General features: G+C 44.9%; 1 protein-coding gene across 1 annotated transcript in view; it reads left to right on the forward strand.

Moving 5' to 3' along the window:
* COL25A1 (collagen type XXV alpha 1 chain) overlaps nucleotides 1-27926 on the forward strand; it is a 234056-nt gene that overhangs the window by 190154 nt on the left and 15976 nt on the right. Inside the window, exons 32-38 of the mRNA XM_060172381.1 lie at nucleotides 954-980; nucleotides 5944-6024; nucleotides 9138-9173; nucleotides 11053-11106; nucleotides 21044-21097; nucleotides 23313-23339; nucleotides 24900-24953. Coding sequence (XP_060028364.1) covers nucleotides 954-980; nucleotides 5944-6024; nucleotides 9138-9173; nucleotides 11053-11106; nucleotides 21044-21097; nucleotides 23313-23339; nucleotides 24900-24953 — 333 coding nt within the window. The remainder of the gene's footprint in view (nucleotides 1-953; nucleotides 981-5943; nucleotides 6025-9137; nucleotides 9174-11052; nucleotides 11107-21043; nucleotides 21098-23312; nucleotides 23340-24899; nucleotides 24954-27926) is intronic.

A 27926-nucleotide genomic window follows, 5' to 3' on the forward strand; every position in this document is an offset into this window, starting at 1 on the left:
ACCTGTCTCCTGCTCTAGCATAAACAAGGAGGTCCTTGTTCCAAATCCCTGTGTTACTTCTACTGGGAGACAGGGCGTTGAGATTCTGTTATTATTATTATTAGTAGTAGTATTAATGATTTAATAATGATTGACAAGATTGTGACATAAGAGGCATACAATTCCATACAGTTTCTACCACCAGAGTGCCATATCCCCTTCCCTCCACTGGAAGCTTCTCTATCCTTTATCCCTCTGGAAGTCTGGACCAAAGATCTTTATGAGGAGCAGAAGGTGGGAGTTCTGGCTTCTGTAATTGCTTCTCTGCTGGACATGGGTTTTGGCAGGTGGATCCAGACCCCCAGCCTGTTTCTATCTTTCCCAACTAGAGTAGGGCTCTGGAGAGGTGGGGTTCCAGGATTCATTTGTGTGCCCAGGAAAGTCAGGTCGGCGTCATGGTAGCATCTGCAACTTGGTGGTTGAAAAGCATTAAGATATAAAGCAGGACAAATTGCTTAATAATCCGAAACCTAAAGGTAAGAATATAACATATGATATTTGGGGTCTTTATGTTTGAAGAAGCTAGGAAGTCTATTTTTAGTATGTTCTGGGGGACTTCACTAATTTTTGCCTGAGCTTTACAGATAACATGCAGGTGGGCTAAAGATATTGTCTGGGGAGATGGTGTCAGAGTAGGGAATAGGACTAGAAAGCTGGATCAGGGCAGAGAGTAGCTCCCAAATATGTGGAAAGTATATAAACACTGTTAACTATAAAGCCCATCGATGTGCTCTAGGACCCATATCTATTCAGATTAAGCACGGGAACCCGTGTAACCTCTGCATCCCTACTGGTCTGGGCTTGCATTCCATGGTCATCGACTAGGAACTTTCGAGACGGCATTTATTTCAGGACCAGTCTTCTTCCTCCAGTGAAAGAGATTCTTAATTAAAAGCTGTGTTTTCCATTTCCAGGGACCCCATGGACTCCCAGGACCAAAGGTAATGCGGCAGATTCCCCGGGACTGTTTCATTTCTGTTTGCTTGCAAAGCACGGAACAGCATGATGGAAGCATGCTTTACTCATTGGTCATGTGACATTGGTCACCTTTAAGCCTCTAAGTATCCCAGTGTATCACTCCCACAGCCCCGAATAGCCTAGAACAAATATAAGTGGCATGGGTGGGGGGTAGATAGCATAATGGTTATGCAAAGGGACTATCCTGCCTGAGGCTCCAAAGTCCCAGGTTCAATCCCCTATACCACCATAAGCCAGAGCTGAGCAGGACTCTGGTAAAACAATCAGATCTAAGCGGCATCACTGGCAGGTGACTTGGTTCTCACTTTGACTGTTTTTCCTTCTCCCCATGTTCATTCCTCAAATTACTCCTGATAGTGCCATCAGAACCCACCCTCTAGACGGGACTCTGACGAGATTCTCAGCCCTGCCCGGGGCTGTATTTTGCTGCTCACTGTCTTATCAATACAGCATTGAAATGGTGGCCTCTTCAGAAGCTCCACAGTCCCGGTCCTCAAAGCTCATCGGGAGGGTGTCCACCCAGTGAGCGGTGCAGAGGCCACCACAGTGTGCAGAAGGATTCCACAGTCTGATTTAGCAAAAGAGCTTCGTGGAAGGTAGCCCCTTGAATAGATTCGGTGTGAAAGGAATGCACATCTATCCTGCCTCTGTTGTTCTTGTTTTGTTTGTTTTGTTTTGTTGTGTTGTGTTTTGTTGGTGTTAGGGGTGTATATTGCAGTTGTTGACAACGTTGGGAAAACTTCTCCTCTCACCCACGGGTGGAGGGAGAAAAGACAGAGGTAGAGAAGTAGAAAGAAAGACACAGCTGCACCATAGCTTCCTTCACCGCCGTGGGGGTCACGCTTGAACTTGGGTCCCTACACGCAGCAAAGCAGTGCGCCGTGCCAGTAATGCCAGTGAGCTGTGAGGCTTTGGCAAGGTCACGGTGTCTTTCTGCACAGAGAACTGCGTCATGGCTTTGCTGACAGCCCAGTGTTTCACCAACCTGCCATTTCTTTTCTCCTCTTTTTTTTTTTTTTTTGTTTTTGCCTCCAGGGTTATTCCTGGGGCTCGGTGCCTGCACCATAAATCCACTGCTCCTGGAAGCTATTGTTGTCCCCCCTTTTGTTGCCTTGGTTGTTTTTTTCTGTTTTTTTTTATTATTATTAATCATTGTTGGGGTTATTATTATTATTGTTGTTGGATAGGACAGAGAGAAATGGAGAGAGGGAGGGGAAGACAGAGAGGGGGAGAGAAAGACAGACACCTGCAGACCTGCTTCACCGCCTGTGAAGCGACTCCCCTGCAGGTGGGGAGCCGGGGGCTCAAACCAGGATCCTTATGCCGGTCCTTGCGCTTAGCGCCACCTGCGCTTAACCTGCTGTGCTACCACCTGACCCCCCCCCCCATTTCTTTATTATTATTATATTATTGGATGGAGACAGAGAAATTGAGAGGGGAAGGGGAGATAGAGAGGGAGAGAGACAGAGACACACCTGCAGCCCTGTTTCACCACTCGTGAAGCTGTCCCCCTACAGGTGGGGACCAGAGGCTTGAACCCAGGTCCTTGTGCACTGTAATGCATGCACTTAACCAAGTGCACCGCCACCTGCCCCCCAAGTCTACCAAATTGTTTTTTATTTTAAGTTTATTTATTTTTCACTGTGCCCATCACCAAAGGTCTGTGTCCCCATCTACCCTGCCTCTGTGCAACCCCAGAGGACATCCTGGAGGATGAAAAGCGTCCTTCTTCCAGGGACATTGGTGGTGAGGAACTGTGTTCTCATCTCAGCTTTGCTGCTGGCAGGCTGTCTCTGAGGACAGGCCTCTCATCCTCTCTGACCCTTCACTTACTCTTGGGGATAACTCGGCTCCTGAGTGAATGAGGTAGGAGTATGAAACACAGAAGAACAGCCAGCGCCCTTGTTGGCAAGTGCTTGATAAATGTCTGTGGCCATTGTTGTCCTGAGACAGGATGCTTAGCTCTGAACAGGACATTCTAGCTAGTCTACAAGGCTGCTCAGCCAAAGGTTCAAGGACTTTTGGAAGCTTGTGAGCAGTGAGTCAGTACAGTCAGAAGGGGTGCAATTGGGCCAGGTGGTGGCTCACCTGGTTGAGTGCACACCTCACAGTGCACAAGGACCCAGGTTCAAGTTCCTGGTCCCCACCTGCAGGAGAGAAGCTTCATGAGTTGTAAAGCAGGGCTGCAGGTGTCTCTCTATCTCTGTCCCTCTGTATCTCCCTCTCCCCTCTCAATTTCTCTCTGCCTCTATCAAATCATAAATTAATAAAAATATTTTAAAGGTGCAGTTAAGGAACAAACACATGCACACAGTGCTAGCACTAGGAATGAGATAGCATGGAGGGTGAACCACCCTGTCCTCAGGAGGCTGACTCCCTGCTGGGCCCCCAAGTTTTCGGGTTCCAAAGGGAGTCTGGTTCTTATTCAGGGTCTGGGTGGGAACACATACCTCTTGACACTTCTTAGGAAGAACCCCAAACTTTTCGTAAGGCCGAGTGACAGCGTTTCCAAAACATGCTAGGGGTGAAGAGAGAGCCCCATCTACTGGCCTTGTGGTGCTGGTGATATATTACCTCACTGGACTTTTGTCTCCACTCTGGACCCGAATTGATGGCTTACACACTTGGCTTCTCCTTGGGTCTCCAGATGTCATTAAAAAACCAGTTCCCTGGTGATTCAGGCTCCCGTCACCCAGACTGCATCTGATTACACAGGTGACTCCAAAGCCTAATCACCATCATATCTGAAGAGACAGATGCCCCAGCCCCTTTTTGTTACTGAAATGATTTGTTTTGCCTACACGTCATGCCAGTTATGACAGGAATCCTAGACCATGTTAAGCGCACATAGTACGAAACACAAGGACTGGCGCAAGGATCCGGGTTCAAGCCCCGGCTCCCCACCTGCAGGGGGGTCACAAGTGGTGAAGCAGGTCTTCAGGTGTCTGTCTCTCTCCCTCTCTGTCTTCACCTCCTCTCTCAATTTCTCTCTATTCTATCCAAAAAAAAAATGGTCACCAGGAGCAATGGATTCCTAATGCCAGTACCGAGCCCCAGCAATAACCCAAAGTTGAAAAGACCTCTCAGATTATCTCTATGAGTTCTCCATCTTTGGCTTCATAGGTTATGAACTATAGGTCCAGGACATCTGGGCTATAAATATCACTGGCTTATTACAATGAGAGTCAAATGACTGACCTGAGACTAGAACGTGGTCTGGAGTCAAAATTCTGTCTCATTGGCCAGTGGATTTAGTTGTTTCATGAACCCAAGTCACACCTAGCAACGCCTCATTCCTCACTGGCTCACCATCCCAAGACCACTGGCTGAAAGTTGCCATACAAGCAGCATCATGGATCTCAAGTGTAGACCAGATGTCTGAAGTTGAATATAGAGTCTACCCATGGTTCTGCTGGGGTGGCCTTCCAGCATCATGCTTCACCCACCAGAGCACATTTGGACTTCCTAGCATGGCAGTGCTGAGAGCATCCTAACTCCTCTACCCCCAAAGTCCACTGAGTTCTGTCAATGCATCCTTTACTTTGTGATCCTAAAGAGAAGCATCAGTAAGGTGACTTAGTCAAAAATACCCCTCTTAAGGGGCCAGGCAGTGACACACCTGGTTAAGCAAACACATTACTTAATGCACAAGGACCCAGGTTCAAGCCCCTGGCCCCTACCTGTAGGGAAATACTTCATGAGTGGTGGAGCAGGGATATAAGTATGTATCTGTCTCTCCCTCCCTCTCTATGACCCCCTTCCCTTTTGATTTCTGAGTGTCTCTATCCAATAAATAAATAAATATATTTTTTAAAAAAAAATTTAAATACTCATCCTTTTGCTATTCCAGCCAGGGTGAGGTCCTGCACTCTTAATAAAGGTCACACTGATTGTCACCTGCCACAAGAAGGAGTACATTTCCCAGGTTAATAATACCTTCTGTGTTTTGTTTTGTTTTGTTTTACACAAAAATCTCTCCACACACAGTAAGACTATAAAAGGCCTGGGTCTAAAGTCACCGTTCTTCTACAAGTCTGTCAAGATTTTCCAGATGAAATTTATGTCTGTCCCTAAAAGTTCAAAATGGGTCAGAACTCTTATCAAATAGACTGCCACTGACAGAAAATAAGTGTAATTTATCCTTAGAATAATTTTTCAAGAGAATCTATCATGTTTTTAGGCAAGGGCTTTCATAATATCACCTCAGGGTAGATTCATAGCTCCTTTTGACAAGCACTAAAGCAAACAGACAGTTTGCAAAGCTACCCTGAAATTCTTTGCACGGCACACAGTCCCTTCTGGGATGGACTATTTGTTGTCTGTTCTACTGATTAATCCATGAAGGGACCTGACTTTGGCACCGTCAGTGGATGAGGACACAAAAAATGGCATCACTTCAAACATCAGCTGTTCCGTGTTGAGCTTGCTCCCTGAGCAAAATACTTAAAGGCTTAAAGTATCTGTGAGTAACTCTTCTCTGCATATTCCAGTTTCCTAGCCCAGCAGAGTGGGTTTTGTTTTGTTTTGTTTTTCCTCCAGAGCCTCTCTCGGCATCCTCTACTTTGGATCATCTGATCTGTTTGGCTCACTCAGAACAATGCAGTCCAACACTAGTTTCTTCCCCATAAATTAAAAAAAAAAAAAAAACTCCTGTGTTCAGGAACTCAGGCCTTTGGGTTTTGATAATAAGCAGAGCACTTTCTTGGGAGTTTTCCTTCCCAGAATATGAGCTGTCGATTTCAGTTCATTGATCTTATTGGTTCCCTTTTGTATGGCGGTTCTCACCTGACTCTGCTGTCACCTGGGACTGGAATCTGTAGCCTTTCCCGAGACTGCTTCTTTTCTGTCTCACTTGAAACACTCATGATAGCAACCAAACAGAAAAAGAAAAGAAAAAAAAATGTCAGCATTTGCTTTTGCATCTAGGGCGACCCAGGGTTAAATGGTGTTAAAGGACTGAAGGGTGAACCAGGTCAAAAGGGTGACAGAGGACCTCTTGGTCTTCCAGTAAGTAAAGAAAACTTTCCATTTCGGTACCAGTCTTAGACTCTTTCCTTTCTCCACCCCACCCCCCTCCTCGGTCCCAGTTCTGGGTTACTCAGTGCCTCTCTTGAGATTGAGGGTTCTGTCACTGGGAAACATGTTAATGCAGAACTCAGTCCACTCCCGTTTCCTCTGCTCGGTCTGCTTAGTGTCAGAGGAAGATCAACAGTGCCGGGAGTGTTTGAGTCTCTCTTCCATGACCTGCATGCCAACATTCCTTTTGGAAGGTGACGGTTCTCTCATCCCCCTTCCCTTGACAAAAGGGATAGAAAAATTCCTCCTCCATTGTTTCTCCCACTTTTGAGTGCAGTCTGAAATAAATCTTTCTTCCGTTTTTTCTTTTTGTTTTCCCTCCCATAATACCAAGAACTGTAAGCCTCTGCTGGTGGCAGTTCTGCAGTGTGGCATTATTGCTGGCATGAGCTCAGCTGTGGCCTCTTCCACTGGCCTGTCAGCATGGCCCTAGGGGCTGTTTGCCTGCCCAGAGCTCTCTGTCTCCAAAATTTCTTGAGGCTGTAGTGGATAGGATGGAAAGGTATTTGACAAATGTGCAGAGTTGGGTTTTTTTGTTTGTTTTTACTTTATTTTTAACTGAGGGGGATTTTCACCTCTCGTGCACTTTCAGTCAATCTTCTTTCCACAACAGCTAAAAAAAAAAAAAAAAAAAAAAAAGTTTTGTGTTGTTTTTAATTATTGGCTAGGATTTTAAATCGCATCAATTTGATCGATGGCTCATGGACACTTGGCCTCTATAAGATGTGTGAGTCACTAATTGACATTCCAAGTACATGTATATTACTAGAAGGAAAACAAAAAAAAGATCATCTCCAATTTGTTTTAAAATGTAATAGCAGTGGGGATTCTGAAAAGTGTCAAAAGACAAAAAGAAGGTTGGACTTCTCTTTTATTAAAACCCTCTGACTTCTTCAAAGTCTGCTCTCATTTCAGATTTCGTGCGATGGTAGGTAGCTCTTTCTGCAACATTTAACCTAAAGCTCTACACACACCAGCATTAAAGCAAACTAACAACAGCACACACCTTTTTGTCTCAAGATGTGATTGCTACTAACTAAAGATTATTCTGCTGTTATGGTATGACTTCCATTAGGACTATACAGAAGGGACTGTATTGAAAAAAGTAAGAGTACCTGGGCTGGGGTAGACAGCATCCTGGTTCTGCAAAAGACTTTTTATGCCTGAGGCTCTGAAGTCCCAGGTTCAATCCCCAGTACCACCATCAGCCAGACCTGAGAAGGGCTTTGGTCTCTCTCTCTCTCTCTCTCTCTCTCTCTCTCTCTTTTTCTCTGTACTTCTCTCTCCCCCTCCCCCTCCTCTTCCCTCTATCCCTCTCTCTCTAATAAAATCAGTAAGATATATTTAAAAAAAAAAAACTATGAGTACCCCAAACATATACAGCATAGCATGATTGCTAGGGTTTGCAGCTGGAATCTATTTTCCCCCATTTAAAAGTATTAACTACATCTGAGGCATAGAATAGGGAAATAGGTTTTTTAAAAAATATTTTATTTATTCCTTTTGTTGCCCTTGTTGTTTTATTGTTGTTATTGATGTTGTCGTTGTTAGTGCAGAGAAAAGTAGAGAGAGGAGGGGAAGACAGAGAGGGGGAGAGAAAGACAGACACCTGCAGACCTTCTTCACCGCCTGTGAAGCAACTCCCCTGCAGTTGGGGAGCCCAAGCTGAAACCGGAATCCTTATGCGGGGCACTTTGCACCACGTGTGCTTGACCTGTTGCCTGACTTCCTAGGGGAATAGTTTTACAGCTTTGCCAGGAAGATATCTTATCAAGTATTCCTCCACACTGTTGATATTTTTTTAATTTTTTAAAATATTTATTCCCTTTTGTTGCCTTTGTTGTTTTATTGTTGTAGTAGTTGTTGTTGTTATTTATGTTGTCGTTGTTGGATAGGACAGAGATAAATGGAGAGAGGAGGGACAGAGAGGGGGAGAGAAAGACAGACACCTGCAGACCTGCTTCACCGCCTGTAAAGCGACTCCCCTGCAGGTGGGGAGCCGGGGCTCGAACCGGACTTCTTATGCCGGTCCTTGTGCTTTGCACCACATGCACTTAACCCACTGCGCTACCGCCCGACTCCCTGACGATATTTTTAAAGGACTACCAGTAAATTTTTGAGATATAAAAGCTAGTTCAAGAAGTAATTGTGCCTATGCTTGAAAGATGCATTGGAAAGTCACCTTTTAGTCACACACTCCACAGAGCCTAAGGTTCAAATTAAAGAAAATATGCATCGCCTGAGATCAACATTTATTTAATTAAAAAAACATTTTTAAGCATTTCTCATTCCGACTTTATAAAAATTATGTGATTTGAGTTACTTTCTGTTGAGACTGACCGGTTTTTTGGTTTTTTGGGTTTTTTTTTTGGTTTTTTTTTTTTTGCTTTCTCCTGTCTTAGAGCGCCCCCTAGTCGTAATGAGGGCGAACACAGAACAACACTGAAAGTTTACTATGGAAACTGCATTTGTTTTTTTTCATAAAAGCGGAACTTAAGCTCTTGTCTTCTTCCCTGAAATCTAACTTCAGTGGGCTTTTATATTGAGCCCTTTTTTAAGAAAAGGACCATTATTTGTTTTACCTCCTGATCCAAAAGCAAGATAGTCTGAACAGGACAGTCTTAACTTAAAGAAAATTAAATTATTATATGGAAACTAGCAACCCATGAGTATTACCTGTAACTCCTTCAGTTCTCCTTTTCTCCGCCTCCTAAACCTGATTTCTAAATGAAAATTCATCTAACAGAAATGTCGGTAAAAGAACTTCATCTGCAGCGTGTTGATTGTCATGTGTTTTGTTGTCTGTGGTTTTTATTGTATTTTATTTAACTAACAATGTGTAACGATGTTTCATTTTTTATTTATTAATGTTTTTTTTAATTTATATAACTAACAATGTGTAACAATGCTGTATCCATCCCAGCCTCTGGGACTGTGTATTATTGTTGTTGGAAGTGTTACATTTGTGCATCGGTGCCTCATACTAATCTGTTCTTGTCATCCGTGTGATACCCGCCAACCCTGCCACCAACCCAATCACACAGGGAGCATCTGGCTTAGACGGGAAGCCAGGATCCCGGGTGAGTCAGTCCCCTCAACTTGCTCCAACATGTTCCGTGACTGTGAATTCTGTGCTTCCGGGAACAGGCCCTGTGCCCCTTCATCGGGACCTCTGTGACCACTGGGCTGCAGTGAGGGCAAGTCAGCAGAGACCGGCAGGAAAAGAGCACGGCTCATCTGCCAAGTCTCGGTGGGATACAGGTCACAAGCGGGATCTGCAGGATGTCTTTCTGCGGCCTGCGGCCCAGTCTGGGCAACTTGCTGAGTGGGCAGCCCGACCTGTCCAACTGGCTTCCCACTCTTAGGTTATTCCATCACCAGTAGACAGTACCTGTGATATTCTGAGCAAAGCCTCAGAAGAGATTCAACTCATGCAGATTTGTTGTGATTTACTTTTTCTTTTATGTCTAAGTTCACCTTGAAAAATGCCACATTTTCTAGGAACTAACTTCCAAATCTCTGTGCATCAAAATGACTTGTTTGTCTTCTGTTTCTGTGTGTGCGTGTGCGTGTGTGTGTGCATGCGTGCGTGTGTGTGTGTGTGTGTGTGTGTGTGTGTGTGTGTCTTAACTCTGGTTCGTAATAGCTCTGTCTCTTATATTTAAGCCACAGATAGTCAGAGGTGTTCTGGAGATGAACATTGAGTTCAGGCAGGAAGAGAAAAACAAGTTGATGAGATTTCACCATCATTAGAATAAGCTGAAAACCCTGGCTTTTTCTTTCATATCACAAGACTCTGATAGAATAAACCAGAGAAGCCCATGGACAAGGCTATCTATAAAAATTGTGCTGGAATAGTTCCTACATTGGAAAGTATTATAATAAATCATTTACAAAATCATTGAAGAGTAGTCTTCAAGTAAATGAATGAATAAACTTGAAGTCCTTGCTTCTTTCTTTAGGATCCAAAGGAAATTCCAAGCACTTTAGGTTTAAAGCCCTGCTTCAAGGAGTCCTAAGTTTTCTTTTTTTGCCTTCAGGGTTATCACTGGGGCTCAGTGTCTGCACCACAAATCCACTGTTCCTGCTCCTGGAGGCTTTTTCCCTTTTTGTTGCCCTTGTTTTTTTATTGTTGTTGTGGTTATTATTATTATTGGTGTCATTGTTGTTGTTGGATAAGACAGAGAGAAATGGAGAGAGGAGGGGAAGACAGAGGGGGGAGAGAAAGACAGACACCTGCAGACCTGCTTCGCCACTTGTGAAGCAACTCCCCTGCAGGTAGGGAACCGGGGGCTCGAACCGGGATCCTTGTGCCGGTCCTTGCACTTCGTTTAACCCACTGCACTACCGCCCCACCTGAGTCCTAAGTTTTCATGAGACCTTAGTGTTTCTGTGTCTAGTTGCATTGTCCAGTCAAATTCACCTGTTTGAGGCTTGTGAAGCCAGTGCTTTTGGACACTGAAGAGACCCGATAAGAAATCTTTTCCTCCTAGTCCTCTGCTACTCCCAGCAGAGCTAGAGTTTGTTGGAAACACTGTTTTCACTTTTTGAATGTTTTTCCCCCCACTTGTATGACCGTTTAAGTCTCTTCAGCAGTGGAAAACTAGGCTTCCAAACATTGTCTTTTTTTTTTTTTCAGTATGAGAGTAAAGCAAAGATGTTCCATTTAGTCAGGAAAGAAACAAAAAAAATTCAATGTTGATATAGCCCATTCTATCTGTCCTTCAATTGAAATGTGCAGTTATATAATTCTTCCCTTTTGCCTGAGCTTCTTAAAAACTACTGGCCTGAAAGAATCACGAATAAAGAAAGCACTCTGAGAGGAGTCGTGCTAACACTTGTCGTGCTAACACTTTAAGGCATCATTTGCCCAGGGAAAATGCTGCGTAAATTATAACTGCTTTTCGGGCTACCCTTGAAACACATCTCATATTGTCTTATTTTTATCTTCTCTTTTAGGGTACAGATGGTGCCATGGGACCCCATGGCCCTGCAGGTCCCAAAGGAGAAAGAGTAAGTGGTTCCTGAAGTGACTTTGACATTCTTTTTTTTTTAAGATTTTTTTTATTGTTGTAATTATCATTGTTGTTGCTATTGATGTCATTGTTGGATAGGACAGAGAGAAATGGAGGGAGGAGGGGAAGACAGAGATGGGGAGAGAAAGACAGACACCTGCAGACCTGCTTCACCGCCTGTGAAGCGACTCCCCTGCAGGTGGGGAGTTGGGGGCTCGAACCAGGATCCTTATGCCTTATGCCAGTCCTTGCGCTTGGCGCGTGTGCTTAACCCGCTGCGCTACTGCTCAGCCCCTGACTTTGACATTCTAAAGAAAACACTAATTGTGTCTTTCCCATTTTATTTCAACAAACTGCTCACTTTTTCAGAAAGGAACAAATGGCCTTCTACTAAGAAGTGAGAATAGACACCATATTAAGGTCTACTCAGAGTGCTAACACAAAGAAACAGCACAACAAAGTATTAAAAGGGAATATGGCTGCCTTAATGAGAAAAAAATTTAAAAGCACACATTGACTTAGCTAAAGTAAATGACTCAAGCCCTGCTTTCTCAACCCATAAGGAAGATATTTCCATTTGGCCCTAATCCAGAAAGTTGAGGTCAGGAGGACTGAGGTTTCCAGGACTAGGTATTCTGGTTGATAATCTTCTCTGTAAAGCTACTGTATTCATTCAGAGTTGGTTATGAATTTAAAAAAAAAAAAAAAGAAAATCACAAAGCCTAGTTCTTCTCCTTACAGTTAGTTACATACTCCCTTTAAAAAAAAAAAAAAAGCAAAATAATAACGTGGCTTTCTTTAACCATAAGGAAATCATTTCAGTGCATTATAAAGCAAAAAAAAAAAAAAAAAAAAAAAGCCCTTTCACTAACCTCTGTATTGCTAGGCCCTGTCTCCATATCCTTGGGGCTGGGCTGGGCTGGGCTGGGGGAGGTGTGGGCAGAGACATTCAACAGGAAGATGAATATCTGACACCAAAAAATGTACCACAGCTTCAGCAGCTGCTCCTCTGTCTGAAACAGAGTTCTCTCCCTCCTCCTCCGGGTTTCTCTCACTTTTTCTTTTCCTCACCTTGGGAAACTTGTGAAGTGCTTGCGTGTGTCAGAATGGAACTATGAGCACAGTCTGCTTCCAGTCCAGAAAGTCTCTGAACTGTGAGGCCTTCAAAGTGTTGGGGGGGGGTTGAAAACTGGACAGATTTTCATCGGTCTGGGGATGATTTGCTTTCAAACTGAGAACCACTGTCCTGATACATTTTGGCGAGCTGAGCCTTCAGTAAGTTATTCAGTTCATCTATCTTCAGTGTTACAATGAAGAAAACACATAACACACCTCCGCTGGATAGAAATTCTCCCACTTATCTATTGTCTATTTTGCTAATTGGCTCCAGTAAACTGAATAGTGCCATCCCAATTTTTGTTGTTGTTGTTGTTATGATTGCTGTTGTTTATTGCTGCCGTTGTTGTTGGATAGGACAGAGAGGAATGGAGAGAGGAGGGGAAGACAGAGAGGGGAGAAAGAAAGACAGACACCTGCAGACCTGCTTCACCTCCTGTGAAGCGACTCCCCTGCAGGTGGGGAGCCAGGGGCTCCAACCGGGATCCCTAAGCTGGTCCTTGCACTCTGGTCCTTGCACTTTGCGCCACGTGCGCTTAACCTGCTGTGCTACCGCCCGACTCCCACACAATTTTTTTTTTACTGTGACCATAATGTTGTTTATTTATTTTACTGTTCCATTTTCTATTTGTGACTAATAGTGGGTTCCAAGATTGCAAGGTGATAGGGTCTAGTTCCACACTGTGCCCAGCACCAGAGCTCTGTGTCCCTACCCTCCTGCCTCTCAGAGATCACCACAACACTTCTCACAAGTCTTTGCAAAGTTGCCTGCTTTTGGAGCCTTCAGTTCCATCCATTTTGTCCCCCAAAATGCAACATCGTCTTTTTTTATTGCAAAATAATATATATATATTCTTTCTCAACCCAAAAGGAAGATATATTTGCATATATATAAACATATATATATATATCCCATAGCTTCTTTTTTTACTATTTTTTAATATTTATTTATTTATTCCCTTTTGTTGCCCTTAGTTGTTTTATTGTTGCAGTTATTATTGTTGTCATTGTTGGATAGGACAGAGAGAAATGGAGGGAGAGAGGGAAAACAGAGAGGGGGAGAGAAAGATAACTGCAGACCTGCTTCACCGCTTGTGAAGCGACGCCTCTGCAGGTGAGGAGCTGGGGGCTTGAACTGGGATCCTTAACGCCTGTCCTTGCGCTTTGCACCACCTGTGCTTAACCCACTATGCTACCGCCCGACTCCCTTTTAACTATCTTTTTATCTTTATTTATTTATTGGTTAGAGACAGCCAGAATTTAAGACGGAAGGGGAGACAGAGAGGGAGAGAAACAGAGAGATACCTGCAACACTGCTTCACCACTCACAAAACTTTCCCCCTGCAGGTGGGGACCGGGGGCTCAAACCCAGGTCCTTGCACATTGTAACATATGCACTCAATCAGATGCACCACCACCCGGCCCCCTCCCATAACTTCTTTAGCCAGTCATCTGTCAGTGAGCATTCAGGCTACTTCCGCTCCTTGGCTGTTGCGAATCATGCAGCTATGAAGACAGGAGTACATGTGTCCCTTTGAATTAGTGTGTAATGCTATTATGACTTACATAACAAGAGAAGCAGCCATTTTTCTTGATCTAGAAGAGTTTACACTCTAAGTAAAGGGGAGGGGGAGAAATAGATACCCTGTTCGTTTTTCCAGAAGGAACAAATGGCCTTCTAATAATAAATGAGAATAGACACCATATTCAGGTCAACTCAGAGGGCTAACATGAAGGGAATATGGCTGCCTTAATAAAAATAAAATTTTTGAAAAGCATATATTTACATAGCTAAAGTAAATAACTCAGGCCCTTCTTTCTCAGCCCATAAGGAAGATATATTTGCAAGAAGTAACCTGAGTGGAAAGATAGCTCAAATGGGTAACTTCGTTATGACGGTTGCCCAGGTTTCAGCCCCAGTACCATCTGGAGGTGCTAAGGAACTAGAGGAAGCTCTAACATCATGGTGTCTCTCTTCTCTCTTTGTCTGTGTCAAAGAAATAGTATCCCATAGTGGTGCAATCACAAATGCTGGGAAAAAAAAAATAACAGATAACATAAATAAAACAAAACAAAAAATAAATAAATAAATAAGAAACCTAAGAATGAAACCAAAGGGCGTGAAGAAGTACAGCTTGTGCATGCGATGATCAAGAAGGCGGGCTTTATATTCTTGGGAATATTCTAGAAATACATGAGTCCAAAAGGAATCAGTCATCTTCATCTGTACCTGCAGTTGCCCTTCTCCAAGATGAAACCAATGACTTACAAGGATCATCTTAATGAACAGTATGTACAAGGATCCTTGTGCTAGTCCTTGTGCTTTTAGTGAAGCAGGTCTGCAGGTGTCTGTCTTTCTCTCCCCCTCTCTGTCTTCCCCTCCTCTCTCCATTTCTCTCTGTCCTATCCAACAATGAACAACATCAACGACAACAATAATAACCACAAGGCTACAACGACAAGGGCAACAAATGGGGGGAAAAATGGCCTCCAGGAGCAGTGGATTCATGGTGTAGGCACCGAGTCCCAGCAATAACCCTGGAGGCAAAATAATAATAATAATAATAATAATAATAATAATAATAATAATAATAATAATATGTACAAGCTAAGAGCCCCACACTGCTGTCAAAACCACAACATTGCATCCAGAGATTGAGCCCATGGTCTAAAAATGGAGCTGCCAATCTCCCCAGGGCTCAAGAGGGTTTACCGTTTGGTGAATCAGCTGCTACTTCCGTTAGCACCACAATGTCACAAGGATATCAGGTCTCCTTGCTGAGAGGAGATTAGCCAGGAAAGCAAATGAAATGAAGAGGGTTGGCATCCAGGCTAAGCCCCTGTGTCGCACTTGGTGCTACTCACCACCTGACTTAAACTATGCAAACTCACCCTCTTCACCAGATCGGATGTCAGCTTTTTCTCCAAGGGTCCCTCCGTTCCAGAGCTGAGTGTGATTCCAATGGAGGGGATAAGACGCAGATCTCTGGTGGTGGGAACTATATGGAATTATACCCCTATTATTTTGTCAATCAATATCAAATCACTAATAAAAATAAATAATTTTTTTTTAAAAATTTTTAAAAAAAAGAAGTACGGATCAGAAAAGGGAGCCACGTTAGAATAGTTCCTCCATGTTGACGTGCCTAGCAGAGTCTGGATGAACCAGCTCAAGAGAATCCCAGTTTGTGGGAAAACTGTTAATGCAGAAATGGGCCAAGTATACCACCACCATTAGCTCTTGGGCCCACCACATACCTGAGGTCTCTACCTCCAGTCCCCTCTTCATCTGGGCCTGTACCTACTGGGATTCTGTAAAGTGAGTGTGTTTAAGAAATCTGAAAGCTCTGGGAATTACTTGGCCCAGGAGCCAACAATCCTGGGTTAACATTTCTCCAAAAAAAGCTTTTTTTTTTTTTTTAGTTTTTATTTATAAAAAAGGAAACTGTCGAGCCCCTGCCTCCCCACCTGCAGGGGAGTCACTTCACAGGCGGTGAAGCAGGTCTGCAGGTGTCTGTCTTTCTCTCCCTCTCTCTCCATTTCTCTCTGTCCTATCCAACAGTGACATCAGTAACTACAATAATGAAACAACAAGTGCAACAAAAGGGAATAAATAAACAAATATTTTAAAAAGGAAACACTGACAAAAACCATAGGATAAGAGAGGTACAATTCCCACCACCAGAACTCCATATCCCATCCTCTCTCCTGATAGCTTTCCTATTCTTTATCCCTCTGGGAGTATGGACCCAGGGTCATTATGGGATGCAGAAGGTGGGAGGTCTGGCTTCTGTAATTGCTTCCCCACTGAACATGGGTGTTGACAGATGGATCCATACTCCCAGCCTGTCTCTTTCTTTCCCTAGTGGGGCAGAGCTCTGGCAAAGCGGGTCTCCAGGACACATTGATGGGGTCATCTGTCCAGGAAAGCCCAGGTGGCATTATGGTAGCATCTAGAACTTAGTGGCCTCTCCAGAGAATCCCAGGTTGAAAGCTGCTTCTTTTTGGAGCTCACACCAGCTGTTGTCTCCAAGTCACCAACTTGGCTCCGCCCCGCTCTCTCCAAAAAGTTTTCAAGCTGGGATCCTTAGAGTGCTCTGGACTCTGAGGGACAAGGAGCCCAGCTTGGTATAGCCCAAAGCACCGAGAAATAAACTCTTTGATAGAATCAAACATCCCAGGGAGAGACGTGAGACTTTGCCTGTGGGCCTGTCCACCTGCCAGCTTTCTCTCCCACGCACGGCAAACTGGTAACAGTGGCCCCAGCCCCCCACCCCCGCCACGCGCAACAAAACAGCCCAGAGGACACAGGCAGAGAGACATCTCTTCGGTGTACAGTGCTGAGCAGAGAAGACATCTTCCCCAGAGCTGCCCAGCCGGCTTCCCCAGCACCCTCGTTAGCTAAACCTGGGTCACATGTCCGTCCACCTCTGAAGCAGGAAGATGGAATCATCAGTGGTGGGGGGGGGGGGCATGCGATTCTCAAAGAGGAGTGCCACACATGAGCATGTTTCCGTGACAGTTTAATTCCAATAAGCCCTGGTCGATTCATTTTCAAAACAAACTGAAGCTGGGCTGCTCAGTCAGGAGGAAAAAGGAAGAAGGATGTCTAAACAGTCAGTGGAGGTTTTTCTTTTCTTTTTTTTTTAAATTCCTTTATTGAGGAATTAATGTTTCGCATTCAACAGTAGGTACAATAGTTTGTACATGCATAACACTTCCCAGTTCTCCATATAACAATACAACCCCACTAGGTCCTCTGTCATCCTTTTTTGGACCTGTATTCTCCCCTCTCACACACACACACACACACACACACACACACACACCAGAGTCTTTTACTTTAGTGCAATATGCCAACTCCAGTTCAGGTTCTACTTGTGTTTTCTCTTCTGACCTTGTTTTTCAACTTCTGCCTGAGAGTGAGATCATCCTATGTTCATCCTTCTGTTTCTGACTTATTTCACTGAACATAATTTCTTCAAGCTCCATCCAGGATGGGCTGAAAATGATGAAGTTGCCATTTTTAATAGCTGAGTAGTATTCCATTGTGTATATAGACCACAACTTGCTCAGCCACTCATCTGTTGTTGGACACCTCAGTTGCTTCCAGGTTTTGGATATTACAAATTGTGCTACTGTGAACTTAGGTATACACAGATATTTTTGGATGGGTGTGTTAGGTTCCTTAGGATCTATCCCTAGGAGAGGAATTACAGGGTCATAGGGTAGGTCCACTTCTAGCCTTCTGAGAGTTCTCCAGGCTGTTCTCCACAGAGGCTGGACCAATTTACATTCTCACCAGCAGTGCAGGAGGGTCCCTTTGACCCCACACCCTCTCCAGCATTTGCTGCTGTTACCTTTTCTGATGTATGACATTCTCACAGGAGTGAAGAATTTTGTATTCATTGTGGTCTTGATTTGCATATTTTGACAAAGACTTGGAGCATTTTTTTCATGTGTTTCTTGGCCTTTTGGATCTCTTCTGTAGTGAATATTCTGTCCATGTCCTCTCCCCATTTTTGTTGTCTTGTTGTTGAGTTTGGCAAGCTCTTTATATATTCTGGTAATTAAACTCCTGTCTGATGCATGGCATATAAAGATCTCCCGTTCTGTGAGGGGTCTCTTTGTTTGGGTATTGGTTTCTTTAGCTGTACGGACGCTTTTTAATTTGATGTAGTCCCATAGGTTTTTTTCTTGCCTCAGTCTTCTTTGTAATTGGATTCATTTCATTGAAGATGTCTTTTTTTTATTAATTTTTTATGTATTATTTATTTATTTATTCCTTTTTGTTGAGAATAGAATACCACTCAGCTCCGGCATATATGGTGCTGGGGCTAGAATTTGGAACCTCATGCATGCAGGTCCTGCACCTATGCTCTACCACTGAAATATTTCTCTTTTTTTTCCCCACTTTTGTTGCCCTTGTTTATTATTGTTATTATTGTTGTTGTTAGTGGAGGTTTTTCAAGCTAGACCAACTCCTAGGGAGCTGTTCCTACCTTTATTTTTTACTTCTTTTTCCTATTTTATTTTTTTCTTCTGCCAAGGTTTCACGGATATGCAATTTTGCCACTCCTTGGTCAAATTTTTTATTCTTTTTTTATTTTTATGTATTATTCATTTATATAACAGAGCAGTGTTCAGCTCGGGCTTATGGTGGTACAGAGGGTTGAACCTGGGATCTGGGAGCCACAGGCAGGAGAGTCTGTTTGTATAACCAATATGCTATCTCCCCCAGATTTTGTATTCTTTATTTCGGAGAGTGAGGAGAGACACTGCAGCACTGCTCCACCACCTGGGGAGCTTCCCCCTTGCCCCATGGTACTTCCATGTGGTGCTGGGGTGCGAACACAGGGCCTCCCATGTGATAAGGTCAGCTGTCTCTTGGCCCTCACATCAGGGTCTAAAAACTCAAGAATAGGGGCCGAGTGGTGGCTCACCTGGTAGAGCAAACATGTTACCTTGTACATCAGGAGAAGTTCTGGTGCTGAGGTGTCTCCCCTCAACACCCCTGTCTGTGTCTTTATCTGCATGAAGACGCTATCTAGAAACAGGCTGTGCTTGAGGCCCAGGTTCTGAAAGATAGATAACAGCATCCTAGCAGGCAGATCCCAGCTCAGAAAGGGCCAACTTCTGCCTTCCTCGCCACTCTCCTTTGAACTGGGTTCCATAAAAGCTGCTACAGGAACTCTTAACTCCAAAGAAGGGTAGTCTGTGGTAGACCAGATATGGGAATGCAAACAAAAAGGACAAACAGGGCAGGGGGAGGGCTAGACAGTAGCTCACTGGATTAAGTGCACATAGTGTGAAGTGCAAGGACCAGCACAAGGATCCTTATTCGCTTCACAGGCGGTGAAGCAGGTCTGCAGGTGTCTGTCTTTCTCTCCCCCCCCCCCCGTCTTCCCCTTCTCTCTCCATTTCTCTCTGTCCTGTCCAACAACAACAATGGAGAAAAGATGGCCTTTAGGAGCAGTGGATTCCAAGTGCTGGCACAGAGCCTCAACAATAACCCTGGAGGTGAAAGAAAGAAAGAAAGAAAGAAAGAAAGAAAGAAAGAAAGAAAGAAAGAAAGAAAGGAAGAAAGAAAGAAAGAGGAAAAAAGAAAGAAGAGAAAAGAAAGAAGAAAAGAAAGAGAAAGCAAAGGAAAGAAAAAAAGAAAGGAAGAAAGAAAGAAAGGAAGGAGAGAAAAGAAAAAAGGGACGGGGGTGGGGGCGAGAATGACGGAGCGATAGAATCAATGTTGGAGGAACAAGACCAGTCATCAAAGACCTGGACATTAGAACAGAAACTCTAAAGTCTCAGTCCTTGCCGCACCTTGGCTTGAAGCACAAGGGAAAGTGTTGGGAGGGATGGGTACAGGTTGGGGCGCATCTGGTTAAGCACACACATTACAGTGCATAAGGATCTGGGTTCAAGTCCCCAAGTGCAAGGGGAAAGCTTCACGAGTGGTGAAGGAAGGCTGCAGGTGTCTCTCTGCCTCTTTCCGTCTCTCTCTCTCTCTCTCTCTCTCTCTCTTTCCCCCTCCTTTCTCAATTTCTCTCTTTCTCTATCAAATAAATAAATATTGCTAAGAGAGAGAGAGATGGTACAAGATGACTCCATGTTGGAAGTCGGGCGGTAGCACAGCGGGTTAAGCGCACATGGCACAAAGCATAAGGACCGGCGTAAGAATCCCGGTTCGAGCCCCCCGACTCCCCACCTGCAGGGGAGTCGCTTCACAGGTGGTGAAGCAGGTCTGCAGGTGTCTATCTTTCTCTCCCCCTCTCTGTCTTCCCCTCCTCTCTCCATTTCTCTCTGTCCTATCCAACAATGAAGACATCAATAACTACTACAATAAAACAACAAGGGAAACAAAAGAGAATAAGTAAATAAATATTTAAAAAATAAATATTTAAAAAAATTAGATTAAATTAAATTTAAAAAGATGACTCCACGTGTAGGTAGAACCTGGCAGACAGAAAGGGAGAAGATGGAGGCCAGGTGGTAGCACACCTGGTTAGGTGCCCATGTTACAGTGTGTAAGTCCCCAGCCCCCACCTGCAGGGAGAAAGCTTTTCAAGTGGTAAATCAGGGCTGCAGGTGTCTCTCTCTCCCTCCCTACCACCCTCTTCCCTTTCAATTTCTGGCTGTCTCTGTTCAAAAAATAAAGATAATATCAATATATTTTTTAAAAGAAAGAAAGGGTGAACACAGCGTGGGGGGGGGTTGTACTGGGGGTGAGGTACTGCACCAAAGCAAGGGATTCTGGGTAGGAGAAGGAATAGGAGGCCTGAGGGGGAGAGAGGGTTTGGGGTCCTTGATGGGGGGGGGGGGTAAGTTAGCAGACACATGTTATGCAGAACTAGGAAACCTCACACAAGTATAAACAAATGTGCTGCAATTCATAAACTCCCCACCCAGTAAAGTTATTTTGTTAAAAAGGGGGGAGTCACCGTGGTGGCACACCTGGCTGACTGCACACATACAGTGCACAAGGACCAGGGTTCAAGCCCCTGCTCCCCATCTGCAGAGGGAAGCTTCATGAGTGGTGAAGCAAGTCTGCAGGTGTCTCTCCTTCTCTCTCTCTTATCATCCCCTTCTCTCTCGACTTCTCTCTCTCTCTGCTTCTACCCAAAAATAAATAGAATACGAGAAAATAAAAATAAAATAATTTTTTTTAAAAAGCTGCTATCTGGTTCCTCTCTCTCTCTCTCTCTCTCTCTCTCTCTCTGGCAGCGGAGCCTGTAAGAGCCTGAATCGTGGGGTTTGGGCCGCTTGAGAAGGTCAGTGAACATAGGTGCTTGGATCTACCTTGAACTGTCTGCCTTCTCTTTCAGGGTGAAAAAGGAGCTGCAGGGGAGCCCGGCCCCAGAGGTCCCTACGGCCTGCCCGTGAGTCTTGCCCCCGCCTTCTGCATGTGTAGATGACCCGGTACTACTGGCACAGCTAACTTCGCCCTCGTGGGCCCACTAATCCCAGCAGAGGAGCAGAGTCCACTCCCTCCCTCCAGCACCCGTGTGGCTGCGTCCTCCAAGGCAGCTGTCACTCCAGTTACGGTCCCCACTCACGGATGAAGGACAGGAGCTAATCTGAAATCGGGGTTCCAGTGGAACCCCAGCCTTGCCCAGGCCCTCTGAAGAGTCACATTGGACTGACACTTACTTCCCTGGAAGGTCACTGAACCAGGAGTCACACTGTCAGAAACAACCAAATTCAGACCTGATCTTCCGGGACTGGGTGGTGACGTCCCTGGTTGAGCGCACACGTCACAGTGCTCGAGGACCCGGGTTCAAGTCCCGGTCCCCACCTGCAAGGGAAAGCTTCAGGAGTGGTGAAGCAGGGCTGCAGGTGTCTCTGCCTCTCTCCCTCTCTGTCACCCCCTTCTCTCTTGATTTCTGACTGTCTCTATCCAATAAATAAAGATAATTTTAAAAATCAGATAAAAACCTGACCTTCCCTTTTTCATCTAAGCACTCCTCTTCCTGATCATTTCTCAAATCCGTTTTTGAAGCCCTGACAGTTCTGGCCTCTGGCAGTTGGGGTCACAGGGAGCTTCCGAACAGAGAGAGCTGGAAACAGTCTGTCTCCTCTCCACTGCACATGCTTCCTTCCCATGAAGGCCTCTGTTCAGGAGCCGCAGGTTAAGCACAAAGCGCAAGGACCTGCATAAGGATCCCGGTTCAAGCCCCCGGCTCCCCACCTGTAGGGGGGTCGCTTCCCAGGCGGTGAAGCAGGTTTGCAGATGTCTGTCTTTCTCTCCCCCTCTCTGTCTTCCCCTCCTCTCTCCATTTCTCTCTGTCCTACACAACAACAATGACATCAACAACAATAATAACTACAACAATAAAAACAAGGGCAACAAAAGGGAATAAATAAATAAGTAAATATTTTTTAAAACATTTCTTTAAAAAGAAAAAAAAACTGTAGCGGGGGCCAGGTGGTAGCACAGCGGGTTAAACATACATGGCGCAAAGCGCAAGCACCAGCGTAAGGATCCCAGTTTAAGCCCCTGGCTCCCCACCTGCAGGGGAGTCACTTCACAAGCGGTGAAGCAGGTCTGCAGGTATCTTTCTCTCCCCCTCTCTGTCTTCCTTTCTCTCTCCATTTCTCTGTCTTATCTAACAACGACGACATCAAAAACAACAATAACTACAACAACAATAAAAAGCAAGAGCAACAAAAGGGATAAATTTTTTAAAAATAAAGGCCTCTGTTCACTGAAGAGCATTATCTTTGAGATGATGATGAAAGATTCAGTGGAGTAGGGCAAGGCCTGGGAAGCACCAACTGTCCAGTGTTACCCCTGTGCCCTCAGCAGCCCTTACCCCTTCCAAAAGTTTCCTGAACTTAACTCACAAACTCCGCCCAGGATCACGGCAGTCCTCCAAGAGCTGCTGGTTTGTTTAGTTTAGTTTAGTTTAGTTTAGTTTAGTTTAGTTTAGTTTTGTTTTGTTTTGTTTTAAGGGGTTGGCTCTTGTATGTCACCCCAGAGGGTGACTGTCATAGTCAGCTATCCCATGGGGGAGAGCTAACACCCTCCCAGGGCTGTCTGAAGAGTCCTGGCACCTGTGGGGTCCATTCACATGCAAAGCTGACCTTGAAGCCTGTTCAAAGTCATGAGCTTCCCAGCCTTTTAGAGCAAGTAGACACCTTGCTCAACCTGAGGGACAGACAGTAGACAGCTCACATGTCCTCCCCTTTACTTCTGAGTCAACTGCTTAGTCATCAAAATAACGGAGCTTTCTGTGTGCTGTGTGTCTATGTGTGTGTTTTGTAAAGCAGCTAAAGAGTATGTCTGCCTTCAGCTTCTTCCTGGATTGACAAATTAAATATCAGCCCTGAGACTTCAGCAAAACAGCAGGCTATTTAACTTGAGCCCCAAGAATATGATTTTTTTTTCAAGTCTTAACCTTTGACATCAGCACTAACCATCATCTCACTGGACTTAGTAAAAGAACATTAAACCACTAATCCGTAGAGAACCATTTCCACCGCAGTTGTCATTCTGATAACAGATGTTGCATGCCTAGGCGGCCTGAAAAAAAAAATAATAACCTGTTGGTGAAACTTAAGAGCACTAATGAAGCTACTGTGGTTCTTTGGCAGGGGAAAGATGGAGAGCCGGGTCTGGATGTAAGTAACACACATAGGAAACATCTTCCCTAGACAGCAGGAGCTCTGGTGGCTCCAGCCGTAAGGGCACGTCCCAGGTTTCCCTGGCCACAGAGCTCTCTCTGCCTTCTGTGTCTATTGCTGTGTGCATGTAGACAGCTATATAAGGCCCGTCACCAGTGTCTACATGATACCGACAGGAAGACACCACTGTCTGGTAGATGGACTTAATAACAGGCAGCTAATAGTGTTACTTTATCTCAAACGACTTCTCCAAGTTAGGCCAGACAGCTCTTTTTGAAGTAGTTCCTTTTTTTTTTTTTTAATCTTTATTTATTTGTTGGATAGAGACCGTCAGAAATTGAGAGGGAAGGGGGAGATAGAGAGGGAGAGAGACAGAGAGACACCTGCAGCCCTGCTTCACCACTTGTGAAGCTTTCTCCCTGCAGATGGGGACCAAGGGCTTGAACCTGAGTCCTTCCACACAGTAATATGTGCGCTCAACCAGGTGCATCGTCACCCAGCCCCGTTTCTTATTTTTTTTAAGTGCAGTTCCATCACATTAGGACAGCTGAAGTTTTCAAGGGTGCACCGTTGAATCTACTCTTAGCATAAGCTGTTGAACCACTTACTGGAATAATGTGCTTCAAACTGAAATTTCTGGAGCCAGGTGGAGGCACATCAACTATATAGCACGTGCTACCACATCAAAGGACTCAGGTTCAAGTCCCCGATCCCACCTGAAGGGGAGTAGCTTCATGAGTGATGGGGCAGTGTTACAGGTGTCTTTCCTTCTCTCTGTCTCTCCCTATCTCCCTCTGTCTCTTAGCTTATATCCAAAAAGTGGCCTCTAGAAACAGTGGGATTGTCGAAGCATCAAGTCTCAGCAATAATCCTGATAGCAAAAAAAAAAAAAAAAAAAAAAACCTAAATAAATAAAAACCTAAACTGCCTTTTATATGCTACCCCAAGGGAACTGTGTCTCTATTCTGAGTTACTGTGAAGTATCTCGCCTTTTAGCATGGAGTTCCTATGTCCTCCGGAACTGCATAACCTATAAAAAGCGAGGACGTCCAAAGTGAATGTCTCTTGCCGGGACCACTGCTCTCCCTGTGTGGTGGGCAAAGCAGAAACAAAAGTGATTGTAGTCCATGTTCCTGGAGCATCTGTGTGTCAAGTGTTCTGTCCACACACTGTCCACACAGCACCTCACTGAGGCCCACAGACCTGTATGATAGCTCTTACTAACTTCCTGTCACTGTCAAAAGGGCTGAAATGCAGAACGATGAGGAATTTCCCCAAGGCCACAGGGAAACCATTGAGGACCCTAGCTAGCATCCTGTCTACTTTGTATTCCTTAGGAGACAAGGCAAAAGGCCATGTGCACATGGATCCTTCAAACTTTTAAGAGCTAGTTTAGCAGTTCTGGGGGCTGCTTCATGTGCCTAAGGTTTACGAGGGTTTCCCATGCCCTTTCCCTTCATAATTATGTTCAGAAACTCAGCATCCTATATAGTTTACAGTGAGTTTTGCCGGCGTTCTGTGAATCAATGTTTTCAGTGCGTTTTCTCCTCTCTGTAGGGCTTCCCTGGTCCACGAGGAGAGAAAGGTGACCTGGGGGAAAAAGGCGAGAAGGTAACGTCCTCACCCCAGCATGCACCTGCTGACTATCTCGTGCTGTCTGCTTTGCTCTTCAGCCTGTCCACGTCTTCCATACCCCTGCCCTTCCTTTCTCCTGTGCTCCAAAAAAAAAAAAAGAAAAGAAAAGAAATCACTCTGAGGTTCAGTTAAAGTTACCAGGTCCTCACTGAGGAGTGCATGGGGCCACTCTGTAAAATACAGACTATGCCTAGTCCAAAAAAAAAAAATTATAACCTGCAGATATGAGACCCAAGTTATTATTTCCATGGCTAAGCACCAAGTTATATATTAAAAATCAGTGTCCATGGGTTCTTTTATTTTATTTTACCAGTGACTTAACACTGATTTACAAAATTATAAAATAATTGGGGTATAATTCTGTATCATTCCCACCACCAGAATTCTGTATCCCCATTCATCCTGGGTTTCTTGAAAGTGCAAAACAAAGAGGCCAGGTGGTATCTCACCTGGCTGAGTGCACCTGTTACAATGCACAAGGATCAGGGGTCAGGCAGTAGTGTAGCGGGTTAAGTGCACATGGTTTGAGCCCCCAGCCCCCCTCACCTTCAGGGGGAGTCGCTTCACAGGTGGTGAAGCAAGTCTGCAGGTGTCTTACCTTTCTCTCCCCCTCTCTGTCTTCCCCCTCCTCTCTCCATTTCTCTCTGTCCTATCCAACAACGAACAACATCAGCAAAAAGAATAACAACCACAACAAGGCTACAACAACAAGGGAAACAAAAGGGGGAAAAAATGGCCTCCAGGAGCGGTGGATTCATGGTGCAGGCACTGAGCCCCAGCAATAACTCTGGAGGCAAAGAAAAAAAAAGAAAAGAAAATGCACAAGGATCAGAGTAGGAGCCCCCCCCATCCCCACCTGCAGGGGGGAAGCTTTGCAAGTAGTGAAGCAGGGCTGCAGGTGTCTCTCTTTTTCTCTCCCTCTCTATCACCCCTTCCCTCTCAATTTCTGGCTGTCTCTATCCAATAAATAAAGTGTTTTTTTTTAAGCAGCATAGACCTGCCACAGTCTCTGTCAGAACCACTGAGCCCTATTTCACAACATCCCCATGAGAGAGACAGAAGATAGGTCCCGAATCTGGAGTGTTTTAATCGCAAAGTGGAAACCACGTCATGTAACTGACAGATGAGATGAAGACACTGGCATTCTGGACATTAAGGTTCTCTCAGGACCCTCAGGTGTAATGGAGCCCATACCACCGTTAAGGGTTGACCTCTTAAGAGTCAGGGAAGTTGGCTTCTAAGCATAAACATTTGGTGTGGATCCTTCTGAGCCAAGGAAGATCAAATTTAGAAACAGTCATATGTGGTCACACCCACCGTGACAGCTGCTTTTGTTTGCAGAGGGAATTAGTTTTTTTATATATAGTTTATTTAGGCATTTATTTTGGATAGAGGCAAACTGGAAAGGGAGGGGGAGAGGGAGAGGTAGAGGAGAGAGAGAGAGAGGAAGAGAGGCAAGGACCGGGTCGTGGCACACCTGGTTGAACACACGTTACAATGCTCAAAGACCCTGGTTTGACCCCCCCCCCTCAGTCTCACCTGTGGGGGGAAAGTTTTGTGAGTGGTGAAGCAGAGCTGCAGGTGTCTGTCTGTCTCTCTCCCTGTCTGTCTCCCCCTTCCTTCTTGAATTCTGACTGTCTCTATCCAATAAATAAATAAAGGTAACTAAAAAATTAAAAAAAAAAAAAAAGATAAGAGGAAGAGAGACAGAGAAACACCTGCAGCACCGTTTTAGTGCTTGTGAACCTTCCCCCCACTCACAGGTGGGGGCTGGAGGCTGGCACCTGGGTCTTTGCTCATGGTAGCACGTACACTCAGCCAGGTGTGCAACTAACTCTTAACAGAGCGATGTTGGCCGCTCTCACTGGCCCATCATTCTTCGTCCACTGACCTCTTTTCCACAGAGCCTGAGGCTTCCTGAAACAGTCATGAGAAGGGACTCCGATAGCCCATCACAGTCAACATTCATACACCAACCTTTTTTCACTGAGGGATTCATCTGAATTCCTTTCTGCTGATCACAGAGTGACTTGGACTCTCCATTAACCATGCCTATCTAACACCTGTGTGAAGAAGCAGGCACTGGCTCCTGGGAGGAAAATGCTCACCTTAGCATGTGCGCATCAGTCTTTCACCATGGTGCTGCAGCGCTTTGCTGAGTTACTTTGCACACGTGAGCAACTTACCCCGAATTCTTCTCCTAGCTTCTCTCCTCTCCACACCTGCTCTCATTTCCCTGTAGCTTCTGGGGTCTTTGTCCTTGATCATGATCATGTGAGCCACACAAGATTTCTCTATCCCAAAAACTAAAAAAAAAAAAAAAGAGTGTTTTTGTCTTTTCTTTGTTTTTGTTCTGAGCCTTCAGATGTATTTTTTTTTTTTTTTTTTTGGCACACCGGAGATAAACAAGGAGCTTTCACACCAGCAGCAGGAGTGCATGCATTTGAAAGCGTAGCCCCTGCATTTCTGTCGCGTGTATGTCTTTTCACTCCTGGCCATTCGTGTTGTCTGCTTCTGGGATTATTCAGCTGTCTTTTTCACTGCCTCTCTGATTGCTGAACGAATGTGCTGGTTGACATTAGAATCGTAGAGGATTGTGCATTCTGTACGGCACCAGGTTCTTGTGTCTAAGTATGCAGAGATGTTTACATCAATGTGAAACCGCCCAGGTGCATTCATTCCTTCCTCTCCTCCTTGTGCCTCCTTTTCCTCAATCCCTCCATCCCTGGGGTCCACGCAGACTCCCTGTGACCTCTCTCCCGTCCCCATCCCTATGCACTAACTCCCCAGGGCTCCTCTGCTCCCACCACATGATTCTCCCACCTGCCTCATTCTCATTGTTAGCACAGCTCAATCGAAACTGCTTCTTCTGTCTTCTACAGAATTTCCTAGCCCCCACCCCCCACCCCCTTTGGCTTTTGCTATATTGTGAATAAGCTGGAAACCCAT

Source organism: Erinaceus europaeus, chromosome 2 (genome assembly GCF_950295315.1).
Source record: "Erinaceus europaeus chromosome 2, mEriEur2.1, whole genome shotgun sequence".
Taxonomy (NCBI): Eukaryota; Metazoa; Chordata; class Mammalia; order Eulipotyphla; family Erinaceidae; genus Erinaceus; species Erinaceus europaeus.